This window comes from Catharus ustulatus, chromosome 1 (assembly GCF_009819885.2).
Source record: "Catharus ustulatus isolate bCatUst1 chromosome 1, bCatUst1.pri.v2, whole genome shotgun sequence".
Taxonomy (NCBI): domain Eukaryota; kingdom Metazoa; phylum Chordata; class Aves; order Passeriformes; family Turdidae; genus Catharus; species Catharus ustulatus.
The window spans coordinates 36,479,040-36,493,848 of record NC_046221.1 but is presented as its reverse complement, the minus strand read 5'-3'; the positions used below and the strand labels follow the sequence as shown (position 1 = coordinate 36,493,848).

Below are 14,809 nucleotides of genomic sequence, written 5' to 3'. Positions count from 1 at the left end.
CTAATGAATAATTTATTTGTATGTACTAAGAATTAATGACAAAGTTTCTTGTCGAACTATTTGAGTTTATAAAATCTCAATGGCTTTGCCAGCATTTTAGTTCTAAAGTGAAGGTGGGCTACTTAAAAGTAATTTTAAATATTACATTACTTCATTATTCCTTTAGTCTTGCTTATAAACATTGCTTTCTTAACCATTTGTGCCTGTGTTCATTGTTTATCTCTGCGCAGAGTTAGAGGACTTCAGGGAGGTTGTGATTCCTGTGCTGTCTTCTCTCTGAATCTCGCACATGTGGCTCTGTGGCAGTGATGTTTCTGCCACAGGCAGATCCACATTGGCCTGTCTTGGGATTCACTGCAACCATTTAAATTCGAAGGCTGAAGCAACATGGGCCCATTTTTTCCTCAAATGCTTGTGGGAAACCTGATGAGAATGCCAAGTGGTGTGTCTGTTATTTAAAAGGTAACATGTTTCTGTTGGTGAAATTGTTTGATGTTCATTCAAAAGCACTGTGAAAGGATGATAGTATTAGGCCTTTAATATCTATGCTGACCTCTGTCTGACTTGGAGATGACCTGTTATCTCTGTGTGGTGTCTGTAGCCATAGCACACAAACTATTGCAGGGGACACTCCTGTCCTGCTGGGAAAAATTGCAGTGCAGTAGAGGCTGAGCTCTTCATGACCACTGTGTGCCTGGGTGACAGAGGAGGAAAAGCTCAGTTTTTGCTCACTGGTTTGTTTAAAAGTCGAAGATTTGGATATGGAATACAGGGACATGCAGCAAACAGTGCTGTTGAACATGTTTCTTTCCTTAGGTCAGTCAGAAATTGTGCCTTTCATTTCCTTGCTACTTACCTCTTGAGAAGAAATTTCTCACTGCATGAAATTGCATTATTTTAACTTAGGTTTTTTGAACGTTTTTGAACTAAATATCTACCTTTCTAATTATGAATTCTTAAATCCTCTTAGGAATTCATAGTTACATGATTTGTGTATCTCATCTCTCATCATTGCAGTTTATTCAGTGAGCCTGTACTTTGTAATTTGCATGTATTTGTTAAAAAAAAAAACAAACCCAAAATTCTATTACTATCTGGAAGTATGGATAGGACAGCAATTGTGCCTTGTAAGTGATAATTAAGACTATGATTGTAATATGGTCTAATTCCAAAAATGGAACGTGATTTGTTTAAAGACTGTGCTACTGTGCCCAGAGACACCTTCCTTAATGAGAGGTCAAGGAACAGCAGGTTCCTTGTTTTTGAAAAGCAAATAATGACGATGGTGTTTGGTGGGGGTTTAAAAAAATATTCATGGCTTAGCTGGAGGTCTATTCATTTCTAGAAAATTATGTTGGAACCTCCATTTTTCTAAAATAAATCTTCCTGATTTTCTACAGATGAATATTGCACAGCTATTCTTACAGCCTTTATCCAAACAATCTCTTGGATTTTCACCAAGGGAGAGCACTGAGCCTTGGCTGGGCTACTGAAGCAATATATTAGGATAAAAGAAATCCTTTTTTGTCCTGGGGAAAAAAAAGCAAACAGAATTAAGGAATGAGGACAGCTGGCTCTGCTCATCTTTCTGTGTACTCTGACTTCTGGGATGTTTTATGGGTTTTCTGTTCTCAGGATAAATGTTCTGCAGGAGAAAATGCCAAGTCAGTATTAATCTCATAGGTTGAGCTGTTACTTTTAGAGTGTCATGTTGCAGGATTAATGCTGGATGCTGATAAGATGATGAATCAGTCTGTCTTCTCCTAAGAGTGACCCTACTGCAACTGAGGAGATTTTTCGTGTAATTCCATATAAAATCTTGACTTCTGTGTCTTACCTTGTATTTCCTTCTGTAAGTTGTTATTGCCTTCCTGTGCTCAGAAGTCTCCAAAATAGTTGTATAAATATATCTGGAACAGTCAGAACTTTTATTCTAGGCACTTTTTATACTTAGATTGGTTTGGGAGTAATTTTTCTGGTCATTTATTTTGTTTAAAATTCTGGCTTGTCTGTTTTTCTGTCTTCTGGTTTTCACTACCAGGCTAAAGAATTAAATGTTTGGTTGAAAAAGAAGTTAATATGTAAAAACTAATACTTCAAAGTTTTCCTCCTTTTGACATCTGCATAGTTGTTAAAAGGAGCACTAAAGATCCCAAAGCTGTTACCTAAACTGCAGGGAACATGACTAAAAAAGAGCATGAGATAATGTTTACATTATCCAATCCAATTAATTCTGGTTTAGAGAGGAATTAGCCTTCTTTTCTTGCCCAGATCGTACCCATTTAAAGACAACAACTACCGTAGTAAGCCAGAATAACATGCTCTATTTATATCTACTGTGAAAAAAAAAAAAGAGAGAATGTTCATTAAATGCAGTTGGTTGGGGATAACACAAGTGTTTGGGTAACTCATGTTCTGTTTTGCAAATAAAAAAGAAGTGTGGTGACCTTTATGTTGTTGATCCTGTGATAACTGGGTGAGAGGATCAGCATGTAGAAAGATGGGAAGTCAATATTGCCCAAAGAACTGGTTAGGATTACTTGTGAAAAGTTTGTCACAATCAGGGAACATTTTTAACAGTGCTAGATGTCTTCAGGACATCCTAAAAAACTGAAACCTAAATAAAAAGGGTAAATGTTTATAGAAACAGAAGTTCTGCAGAACTGGAGTTTGGCTCTATCTACCACAGGGCAGGCAAGGGAGCTCCACAGGCTTCCCTGGCTACAGCTGCAGGAGCAGCAGGAGAATCTTCCTCATCTCCCACAACTTTGCACTGGACCTCTGCTGATGGTATGTATCCACAAAAGAAATGCCATCACACTTTTGGTTAAAAAGCATTGATTCCTGCTGACAGTAATTTCTGATAATCCAGTCCTGTTGGAATCAGACTAACTAGACTTTGGAGAGAAGGGCCTTTTAAAATCTCTTAATAATAAGTAGTTTAAAAATCTAACACTACTTTCGTAGGTCTGAAATCAAACTTGGTAAAATTGACATTAATATCACAAAAAAGTATTTAAATTCTTAAAGCCTCAAGTCAGTTCATACAAATCCTTAAATCCAAGATCAATAGTTATTGCCTCTTGCAGTAATCTCAGTGATTTGTGATTATTTCCTTATAATCCTCTTTAATATGCTGCAGAAGCTGGCAGGACAGTTGGAGTAGAATTCTGATAGAGATGGAAAACATTTTTTGTATATAAATGTAGCTGTGACTCTGAATTGGACAAGATAAGAATTTGTAAAACATGGGGCTCCAAACTTTACAGACCTGAAGTGGCAAATTCTCTTGGCAATGTGGTGTGAGCCTTGGGTGATCATGTGCAGGGCCAGGAGTTGGGCTTCAATGATTTTTCTGGGTTCTTTCCAGTCATATTCTATGAAATGAGAAGAGACACAGCACAGGCCTCTGTTAGCTGATAGCATTGGCTTTTTGCTTTTTCTGGGGTCACTCTCTCACTGTAATATCTGTATGTTTTCAAATGTTAAGTGCAAAGGTATCACTGTGCATTCATTTTAATGATGAAATAACTGGCTGTTCTTAAGAATCTATCCTGTTACTGTATTTATGAGAATCTCTAAGCCTTATCAAAAAATCTTCTTCATTTTACTGCTTAACAGGAGAAGGAAATGTCTGGCTGGATGTGGTGAAGGTCATCCAGGCCCCCAGCCTAATCTGTGTTCCCTCTCAGACCTACTGAGAGAAAAATGGTCTGAAATGGCAGCCTTGGAAAGAGCATTTTGTTCAGGCATCTAGAGCCCAGCAAGATCACAAGACTATTTTGGTTTCCTTTCCCTGGGGAAGGTTAGGTTATAAACGTGACTAAAATTTTCAAATTCTACAGCTCATCTCACAACTGAACTTTCCTGACAGGGAAAGATGACTGTCCCTGCTTACAGCACTCCAAGATTTCTTGCCACACTTTACAATCTGGTATCCCAGTCTCTTTAGCGCACTATTTGTCTTCAAATAAAGCAGTATTTAAATTATCTATGCTTCCCTGGTGTGCTGTGTGTTATTTTACATTAGGATAAATTTAGCTCACTCTATTCTATGCTATGTTTTGGCAATTTTCAAGCTGAGGTTGGGAAAGAGATCTTGCAGTTTTCCCCCACGTAATTGTAAACATAGTTGAATAATAGAGAACCCAAAGAGCCTTTCAAACTGTCTTCACATTGATGGTATCACTAAATATTTAAAGAGGAAAAAACACCTTACAATCTTTCTTTTTTAATTAAAATTGCAATAGATGCAGCCAGAACTCTTGCTATTCAGGTTTACAACAGAACAAAATAAAACCTGCTTTGAAGCCTTGTCAAAGAAAAGACTTGCAGGTTTTCTTCTCTGTACCTGGGATCTGACATAAGTCTGACATCTCAGGTGTTCTATGTTAAAAGAACATAGATTAGATAGCTTAAATAGTTTTAAAGCAAAATCTAGTGATTCACGTATCCTGTCAGGTATTTTCTGTCCTTTGCTGAACTTTGTTACTCAAACTGTTTGCATAATTTTCTAAAAATCTTAAAAATCTTCCCAATCTATTAAAGTTTTAATGAGTTCAACCTTTCTGATCTCTTCTACCAAGAGTTTGTTTCATTTGCTGCAGGTCCCACTATTATCTCTGATTTCTGACCTCTGTTGCCCACATATGTTCTCCCATGGCAGGGAAAAAGGAGAGCAGAGAGACTCTCAAGTATTTTCATTGTTGATGGAGTGGTAATTCAGTTCAGAATATTGGGGTTTTCATTTCACTGGCTGAGATCTTCCTAAAGGAGCTTGTGCCCTGCTGGGCATTGTGAAGGTCTCTGATCTGAACAGCCTCTTCCCCATGCTTCTTGATTAGCTCAACTCCAAGGTTCAGTTTTCCAGCTGTTCCTTTGATGTGCTTTCTGGTGTCTCTCTCACAGGAAGGAGAGTATCCTTACATCCACCTGGAAAAACCACTGTGAATCCTGAAGCATCAGATCCCTTATGAGGAACCTTCCAACCCTCTGACTCATGGACCTGGACAGAGAGTTTCTATGGTTGTTATCCTCTCCTGCATCCTCCTAAAGGAGCAGTGTCCTTTAAAGATGCCATCCCCTGCTGTCTCAGAGAGGAAGTTTGTTTAGCATCAGCACAAATTCCCAAATCCTGGTTTTTCTTTGGTCTACAGACTGAGGGGTTTAAAGCTGCTCTAGATTTCAGCTCTATTTCCTGTGTCATAAATCTTTGTGTCCTGGTTTGGTTTGTTCCACTCTCAGACAGGAATAGCTTGGGAAGATTTAATAAAACTCCTTATATTCATTAGATGATGGGCTGCATTACAGTGTGTTACTAGTGAACATCAGCCTTGCTGAAGGCTTCTCACACCTCTTCAGCATGTGCTAAGAAACTTCACTCACAAGACTGCAGTGCTGGGATTGCTGCTCCAGCACACACTTCCAGAAGCCACCAATGTGTGGTGGTGGTGTTGCAGGTTACTGCTGGTCACCCTGCCTCAGACACATCTGCTGCTACTCAAAGATCAGGGTGGGAGGCAGGAGTAGATACCTCCTGCTAATCCACCATGTCTAGTACTGCCTGTTCAACCTTTCCCAGTGTCCCTATGCTAGAGGCTGCTGTTTGGGTGAAGGGAATAAGGCACAAGAACACTCTCTGATACTTAATGCCTGCTCTTCTCAGAGAGGAGACAGTAACATGCAAACTCCAGGCAAACTTCTAGGGCTAGAAGGTCTTGTTCTAACAATTTTAACATACCCAGAGTTAGAACAGCTCTTTGGGACACACTTTGCAAGTATTTCACAGATAAATACCTTATTTTCTTAAGCATAGCAAATATGTGTAATGCTATTTAGTTGTATAGCCTGACTTACTGTGATAGTGGTCTGCTCTGGTACTAATTCCCAAAGAGTATTTTAATGCATGAAGCTGCATGTTTTTCAGCCTTCAAAGTGGAAGGTCCTGAGAGCTGAAATCTCCAGCTGTTCATTGTTCCATTCTTTCAGACTTGGTCATATGGTACTAGAGGCAGAAGCACCAACAAGCACTGCAAATGCTTTTCTGTTCTATTCTGCACGTCCTGGAATCATGCAGCATTCAGCAAGAACATGGTATGGGTGCCAAAGAATTAATGATCTTTAATAACCCTGTGGTGGAATGGCCTACTTTTATAGCAGCAAGTTTATGCCTAATGAGATACAGACATTCCCCTCTCCATATTTCTGTCCAATATATGCTGCAGAATAAACAAATCTGGTGTGCTGCTGTATCAGAGCATTGTTCAACAAGGGCCTGACGCACAGAGATGCAGACTGGAGAAGGAAGGTTTGATAGAGCCCAAGATCTTCCATAATTATACACCAATTCTGTGTAAATATCTAAGAAACCCTAAGGTAGTAGAAATTCAGCAATTTTTTGGTTGTTTTGCTTTCTGAAACCAGAAAGTGAGTTTATTTGAAGCAGGAGCTGATTGAGCACCTCTCAGGACTCATCATGAAGCTATTGTGGTTTGAATTTGAACCAACTCAGACCACAAAACAAAGGGAGACTCCCAGCTTTCCTCTCTCCTATGCTCTGTTCCTTTCAGCCTGACTAACAGAGCAGCTGCACACAAGGACTCACCAAAGGAAGAGTTGTTTTATTATATATATTTATATATTTTTATTATATATATATAAAATTAAATATATGTTTTTATTCCATTACTCAACAGCCAGATGAAGTCATAATAGCCAATTAGACCTCATAAAATTATAATGCTTGAGAACACATTAACTTGTCTGAATTTAACCCCAAATTAATAGCCTTTGAATATTCTTTTCCCAACTTATTCACTGCAGTAGAATATCTATAGCACTTAATCTAGTTATTGCTCTGGAAAGAATGGTGTGTTTTACTCAGCACACAAACCTGCCATCTGGGACATGAAGCACTGATGCAAAATCCTTGCTGTCCCACAGCTTATTATGTGCTTTTCATAACTCCTCTCGAATAAATTCATGAACAATGTATAAGATGTTTTAAAGTCAAAACAGTCTTTAAATGACGTATCTTTTAAATAGGGAAAGGTAAAGTAATCAAACAGTGCATTACATGGCCACTGATATTCAATGCTGATGTTTTCTTTAAACATAATTTCTTGTGAATTGTGTCTTGCTGCAGTCTAGGTTTTCACAGTCATTTATATCCTGTTCCCCAGATTAGCTATTCTGTAGATGTTTACAACTGTAACACTCAGTTAAATGTGTAACAGGATTACAGATACCCGAGTGGCCAGTCACTGGTAATGATTTCAGCTGGGAGTTTTTGACTCTAGGAAAAAAACAATCAAAGAGTGCCAAAAATGGCACTCTAACCAGAAATCAGAACCTCAGCACATAAAACCTATATGTATGTATACCTACATGGTTTTGTGCATATTATGGACAATATTTGTGTCTTCCTTCCCTTTCATTTGTTTTGTTTTGTTTTTTTTTCTTGCAATAGTTTTCCATTCATTTCCATACTCCCAGCCAGGACCCCCAAAAACCAAAGGATTAAATTAAAAGGAACAAATTCAGTTGAAATGAGAAGTGTTATTTTCTGGTATAAAACATCTCACCAGATCAAGCAAGCCTTTACCTTTGCAAGGCAGTTCTTTCACTCGTGGTACAACAATGGTAACGACTGTACTTAGAGCCATTATTTCAAATGGGGGACCGAATCAGGCAGTGATGGGACAAACACACCTGAATTTCTCTGAAATATGGATGTTCAACAATTTCTGTTAAGAAGCATACTTTGAACATACAGGCAGTTGTTTTCTGACTCAGTCAAATATCTGTGCTAGTCCTTTTCATACCATCGTCCATAGACAGCAGCTGTCAAGAGGCCAGAGGATGTTCTATTTTTGCTGAGGAAATAGTAGTTGTTTTTCCAGCCCATGTGATCAGCAAAGTCCAAGGTAATACCAGATGTCAGCAGCAAAGGAAAGATGTAAGGGGTGCTCATATTTCCCCATAGCTGGAAATCTATCAGAGCAGTGGCATCTGTGACCTCCTGTCCACAAGTGCTAAAGCTGAGACCACCACACTTCACCAAGGCACAGGCCTGGACATAGTATGTGCCATGCACTGTATGGAGCCCATCAAAAACTCCCAAAGCATATAATTCATCGGTCAAAACAGCTCTCCGATAGTTTAGGTAACAACAAAGGGTATTGGCACAAACCTGGAGTTCTCCTTTTTCCCCCCATACAGGAACAAAAGTGAAGTTGTCATACATCATTTCTGCATAAAAGGAAGGAGGTGACTGTTCCTTTCCTTTTTCAGATATTCTGTCAGGAATCTCTTCTTGCTCCTTAAAGCAAACTTCATCATCCAGTGAGGTGCTCGTAGAAGTCCTGCATGAGTCATGTAAGTTCTCTCTAAATCTTTCATTACTTTCTAAATTGGTTTTATAATCTGCAGTAATCACGGGAATTTCTGCTACTATGAGCTTTCCACCATAACTTTCCATGTTGTGATAGATGAATGATTTGACTGGAGTGTATATGCCACTCCCTGTCATGCCCAAGGTAGGGTGGTGGATGTTGGCTGCTAACATATTGACATTGAAAGCTGTTGCAAAAGCTTGCTGAAACTCTACAGCAGACAAAAGAGGGAGCTGGTTCATCCAGGCAGTTGGATAAACAATTTGCTTCAAATTGTACTGTCTGATGAGGTTCACTGCAGGCTCAAAGAAGAGTATATCAAAGCAAGTGAACATGCCAAACTTGCCAGCAAAAGGGGTGTCGAAGAATGCATAGTCTGGCTCTGGAGGGGTGTCAAAGGCGTACTCGAAGTACAGGTTGTGTTTGCGATACGTGGCCAGCAGCGTTCCATCCGCAGCAAACGCCACATTGGTGTTGAACTGGTACCTCCCGTCCGACGGGCACCGAGGATCCGAGCGCTCACACGGCTGCTTGCTGCCTAAGTTGGCCACAAGGAATATCTTGTTCTTCAGAGCCATGCAGCTCAGGCGCTGAACGACCTGGAAAACAGTATGGAGAAATGGGAGTGCTTCAGTTTACTTAAGCACTTATGACTTATTTAATACTTTCCAAATTGTTATTTTGGAAATTCAAAATTGGACACATTTAACCATATCCATAAAATTTTAAAGCACTGATGATTTCGTGAAGTTATTGGAACCAGTAGCTTTGTAGGCAGAAAGGTATTTCAGATGTTTATTTTTAAACAGCTCTGAAAAAAATTGTCTTCATTTTTATTTCCTCAGAAAAAAGTAAGTAAATAAATCTATTCAAGGGTGTTAATTTTTAGAAACTTGTGACTTGTAGGAGCCCCAATGGCTTTAAAACACTGTATGTCAGCTGAAAGCTTTGCCAAGGCAGCACAACTGATCTGTGTGTGGCTTTAGAACAGCAAATGTCTAATAATGATCACCAGCACCTGGATGTTCTTACTGTAAATTTAAAAAAAACAGTTATTTCCTCTGACTTAGAGAAGCAGAGATGGGAAGGGATAGACCTTGCATATTAGCAAAGAAATTGAAAACGTTGCAGACCACAGTATTGCTGGGATATTTCTTCCATAACACAGAGAGCTCTACCAAGACTGACATTACTGCAATCTCCAAACAGCATTTGAATGGCAAACTAAGCTCTTGCTTGCTTGACCATGATCATTGCTAACAAAGATTCATAGACCAAAACAGATCATTGTTTACAACTGTGATTCATGTTCACACACAAATCCTGCTCACTAGGTACTGGAAGAATTAGCAGACTGTATTTACTGAGCATGGTTATTTTCAGTTCAGGTCCAGAACAGTCAATGGCAATACTATTTTTGTAACATCCAGGTCCTATCTTATGTAATCAGGCTTGGTCTGTGTCAAGGTGTGACTTCTATGATGTTGTAGCAGGTAAGTCCTGTTACTTGTGCTAATCATTTGGCAATGATTGCTAAGTCAGAATGCTGTGATATCATTAAGAATTAAACTGGCATAGCTTGAGCATCCATGAAAACAGAATCTGATACCAGGAGTGGTTAAACTTCTTGCTTACTTTCCTAAGCAAACCAACTTGAACTATTTCCCACTTGGAGCATTTGGTTATCCCATCCCTGCAGGCATCACCCCTACGTTTACCTCTGTGTCATTGAACAAATAAGGCTCTCTGCAGGGATTCCACTTCCCAGAGTGTGAATGTGGAACAAAATCCAAGTAAGGGTAAACGGAGCTTCTGGTGAAGTTGAAGCCATGGATTCCATCTTCAGGAAAAACAATGATCTGTGCACCCTGTATGTAAAACTAAGACATGCTTTGTAGGCAAAGCAAAGGAAAAGGGGGATCTCATGGGTAAAAAGAGCTAAAGAAAGTTAAGGGTAACCCAATTATGTTTTGCCAATAACATAGCTTGAAGATGTCTTTTCTTCAACTTCATAGTAGGTGCAACTATGTAGTAAGTGTATAACAGTGCGTATTTAAAAAAACTTATTTAACCTGACACATACCTTTCTCTTGAAAAATAATGAATTGACATTATTTTAAGAGCGTGCAAATAAGAGCATACTGCATCCAATTTCTTACCAAAATTGTCATCATTCAGGTTAAAAACTGATGATGTTAAAACTTGTCTTAATTTTTTTTTTTTCAGAATTACGCTATTTGCAGATACACTTTGTCAAAGTTGCATCATCATAATTAATTAATTACATATTGGGTAACCCACAACTCCCTGAATTTTTCCAAAGTAAATACCAACTGATAGACACATGCATGAAGAGACTTCTCTAAATCCCATTATAATATAGGGTTGGGCAGAAGTGTTGATTTCAGAAACAGCTTTCCTGTGAAAGCAGTGCACAGTCTGGTAGAAATGCAGCCATGCCAGAGACTCTGCCTGAAGTTCAGGGAGAGCTGAATTGTTCTTAAAAATGCGGTGGATTCTTCTTAAATCAGATACAGCACCAGTCACTCAAATTCCTGTTAGTTTTTAAAAGTCAGCTCAAACGTTATCAAACGTGTTAATCTATGTGATGGCTTTGGGATAATTTATGTATCTTGGGGCAAGGCTGCATAAAAATTGCTATTATACTTCTGCCCAATCACCTGAACTTCTCCAAAAAAAAGCTCATCATGTTTTCAAATGATATAAAAATAGTAATTATTCTCTCCCAGAACAACAGATCTCCGAAAATTGCAAGTCTTCTCTGTGTAGGGCCGGTAGCACTTGCCTCCTGTCACCAGCTTGGGTTTTCTTGGGAGGGGAGGAAAGAGGGCTGCGCATAAGAACAACTGGCAATACTAGTCTCTCTGCTCTAAATATATTTAGACTCAGAACCATTCCATGGTGGGTAGGAGAAAGGAATGGAAAACTTTAGTTCCATAACGTTGTTAAAGGCGGAACATTAATTTCCAAAGCATTTGACTTCCTTAGTTTTTAGAAACATTCAGGAATTTCCATTGAGACCACTGGAATAAAACCAAACCCAAGACAGCTGCCAGCAAGACAAACTTTCAAGGAAACCCTTAAATTTAAGAAAACAGACAGGAGCTAGGTATTCAGACCAAAATAGAAAATTAATTTCCCTATACTAAATAACGATGGGTGTGTTTTTCCAAGCTTGGAAAGCCCAAGTCAGGCGGGATGCTCATTGGCCTGATTCTTTTTCAGAGCTGCTGGCAGGTCAGATCGTCTGAGAACCCAGATCATAGTTATAGATGTAAATATGGCTTTAGTTGCCTGGGAACACAAATGTGAAGGATTATCTTCAAGCAGCACTTCCTCTATATATACCCAGGGCACACGCAAGCGCTGCTGGGCCATACCTGCCTGGCAGCAGCCTGCACTTGCTGCTCATAGATGTCGAGGTTCCTGCCCATGAGCTCCAGCGCGGAGCGGCGCTCCACCAGCGCCGCCGGGGTCGGGCTCAGGATGGACTCGTGCTCGTACACGGCTGCCACGTAGTGCCCCTCCCTCCTCACTCTGCCTGAGACCACTTGGTAGAAGAGAAAGCAGATGGGCAGCTTCCAGCACAGAGCCACCATGGTGAATGCCATAAATCTAGAGAAAAGAAACCCAGACAGGTGGGGAGGGGGACATGGAGCAAAATATCATGCCAGGAATTTAAATTTACAATTAAGTGTGGATGGTAACTGAGGCTCTCAGCAGTGTGGTGCTTTTTAAGTTCCTGAATGACCACATGCATGCTGTTTCTAAACAAATCCATCTACACTGGTGCTTTAAACAACTGCGTCCAAAAGCATTTAAGCTTCATATATGGTTCTACTCATCTCCTTGCTTGGTTTCCCTTAATTATTAACATTCATTTAGAGATTGTTTCACTGTACATCAAAACATCATTGAAAAAAGTTTAAAGCAGCTCACAAATTTGCAGTTCCTCCCCCATTCGGTAACAGGAGATGTATTTAAAAGTAACATTTCCTAAAATTAGTTGGAGACTGTATTTAGTCAAGCAGAAATAGAACATATTTTATCAATACTGAAACAGATAATTGCCAAGAGAAATACACTAGACACCACTTCTGCATCTATCTATCATAAAAATGCCTCTCCTAATGGATTATGAATTCACTGCATTTCAACTCCACAAATGAAATGGGCAAATATTTTTCCTACAGAGCAGCTTTTTTTAACATTTATAAAAATGTTGAGTGCAATTCAAATCCACATTCCTCCCATGCAACACAGATAGGTAAGGTTAAATAAAGCTTTCATGGTAATAAAAAAAAAATCAAAATTAAAAAATGGAGAAAATTTGCACTAGTTAGCTCTTCTTAGAAAAAAATGAAGAATTATTGAGTCTGGAAGGCTGGGGCATTCTCTGCAATATGGGCTCCCCATGTAACCTTTTGACTTCCTCAGTTAGGAAAGTCCTTAGAACAAGGACTGACACAGTCAATGGTTGTGCAACACAGAAATGCCTTTTTATTCTGAATTATTTTCACAACATGAGAATTCTGTATTTGTCACTACAGTGTCACTGGTATCATTAAGGAATTAAATCTCGAGTATTAGTGAAGTTGAAAGAGCATGCAGGAGAGATCTACTGGTGCTATCTATTGAGAGCTCTAAGTTCAGTTATTGAGTTTTTAATTGTATTTGCTCTCTGGGAACTTGTACACAAGAAAAAAATTTATCTAAAACACTCTTAGTGCCCTTCAGTCTTTGTGATCTACAACTCCCTCAATTTTTCCAAAGTAAATAAAGACTGACGGGCACATGCATGCAGAGACTTCTTAAAGCCCAGCAGGAAAAAAAGATCAACTCTAAATAAATCACAGTCTTATTTTTATTCATGTTATATTAAGTGTAGTTTTGTACCTGAAAAAAGAAAGTCTATGGCAAGTTAACTGAAAATATCTCTTTGTTTGAATTCCAGGATGAAAAGCAGCTAATAACAATCCTCAAAACTGTTCTTTTTTCCCTAAACACCAACTGCTTAGTAGCTAACAATGAGTAAGTGGAAAAAGCGTTATGTAGGACAGCAAAATTATAACCTTGGTGCCCGTGGTAGGCAGAAGAATTGTTTGCTCAACCAAAAAGTCTTAACACGTAATAGTATCATTTCTAAGAGTACAGGAGTAACTTAGTTGTTCAATGTTGCTAAGCTGAACTTACATATTCCTATTTCCTTGAACATTAATTAGATAATGTGTCCATACATACATGCCTTCAAGTGTAAATTTATTTAAAGTGTGATGAAAACTGAATAAAACCTTGGCCTCTGTAATCAGATGGATTAGAGATCCTGCATTTATATAAACAGTTCTGAAAAGTGATGTATAACAAGCTATCCTTGCTATTCTGCATGTTGAGGAAAACATTCTGAACTTTCGGGGGGTGATTTGGCAATGCATATCAAGAATGGAGGGGCCTCCTTGTCCTGTGCAGCTCAGCTTTGCAATTGAAATACCAAAGCATATGTGAAGATATTAAGAAGTAGCAGGAGGAGGGAGTTCAGGGGTGAGAAACCTCTCACAGTTAAGGAACATAGCAAAAATAAATAAGCTGTGTTGCACTTCACTGACAAAACTCTATTTTCTATTTCTTGTCATCCCTTCAAACCCAAAATGCCTATTTAGGGCAGGAATGGGTTCTAGTCAGCTGCTCCTTAATAAAGTTGTCAACTAAGATGTAATTAGAATTCATCATTACTAGTGATGGAAAAAGTTGGAGAGTTTCAGATCACAGTGTAGAATTGCTATGCATTAGAAAAACTGTCTTTTTAAAAAGCCAAACGTACTAATAGGAAAAAAAATTAACAGGTAATGAGCCTCTACAAAACGTTGTATTTTACAAACATGCTTGGAGAGGTCTTATTTTTCTACCAAGTTTCATTTCCTGGTGGTCAGAAACACTCAAATGTACTAATCTGAGTCTTTTACTCATCTAGATGCACAAGGGCTTTAGCACTACACAACTACACAACCCTATCTGGCTGAACCTGGGGCAACTAAAATAACAGAAATAATTCCTCTGAGTCCAACCCTGGGTTGTGATTACTGCTACTCCTACAGATGATGGCTGAGCACTTGTGTGAGTGCTCCCTAAAGCCTTTCCCCTGTCTGACAGCTTAAACAACAGGACTCTGCTCTCTCATGGATTGCTTCTAACACCCAGAGCTGTGACAAGCCCCGAGGCTGGGCTTGGGTGTATTAAACTTCCCAGCCAAAATAAGGATACCAACAGGGTTTACTCAGCCCTTAGGCTATTGAGATTCCAAATATATCTCTGTCACATTCTGGATGCTTTTACTACTGGAACGTGCCACACCATCCCATAAATCCTTTCCTTGAAGAGAAGTTAATTTGCTTAGGACT

At 39.1% G+C, this 14,809-nt stretch overlaps 1 protein-coding gene across 4 annotated transcripts in view; it reads right to left on the bottom strand.

Annotated features, from left to right (window-relative positions):
• Positions 1-7,088: 7,088 nt before the first annotated feature.
• BTD (biotinidase) overlaps positions 7,089-14,809 on the bottom strand; it is a 40,784-nt gene continuing 33,063 nt past the window's right edge. For all 4 annotated transcript variants that reach the window (XM_033053908.2, XM_033053919.2, XM_033053899.1 and 1 more), the window contains 3 exons: positions 11,795-12,029; positions 10,112-10,261; positions 7,089-8,992 (listed from right to left, as the gene is read on the bottom strand). In XM_033053908.2, the coding sequence (XP_032909799.1) occupies positions 7,808-8,992; positions 10,112-10,261; positions 11,795-12,025 (1,566 nt within the window). In that variant the 5' untranslated portion in view covers positions 12,026-12,029 and the 3' untranslated portion in view covers positions 7,089-7,807. The remainder of the gene's footprint in view (positions 8,993-10,111; positions 10,262-11,794; positions 12,030-14,809) is intronic.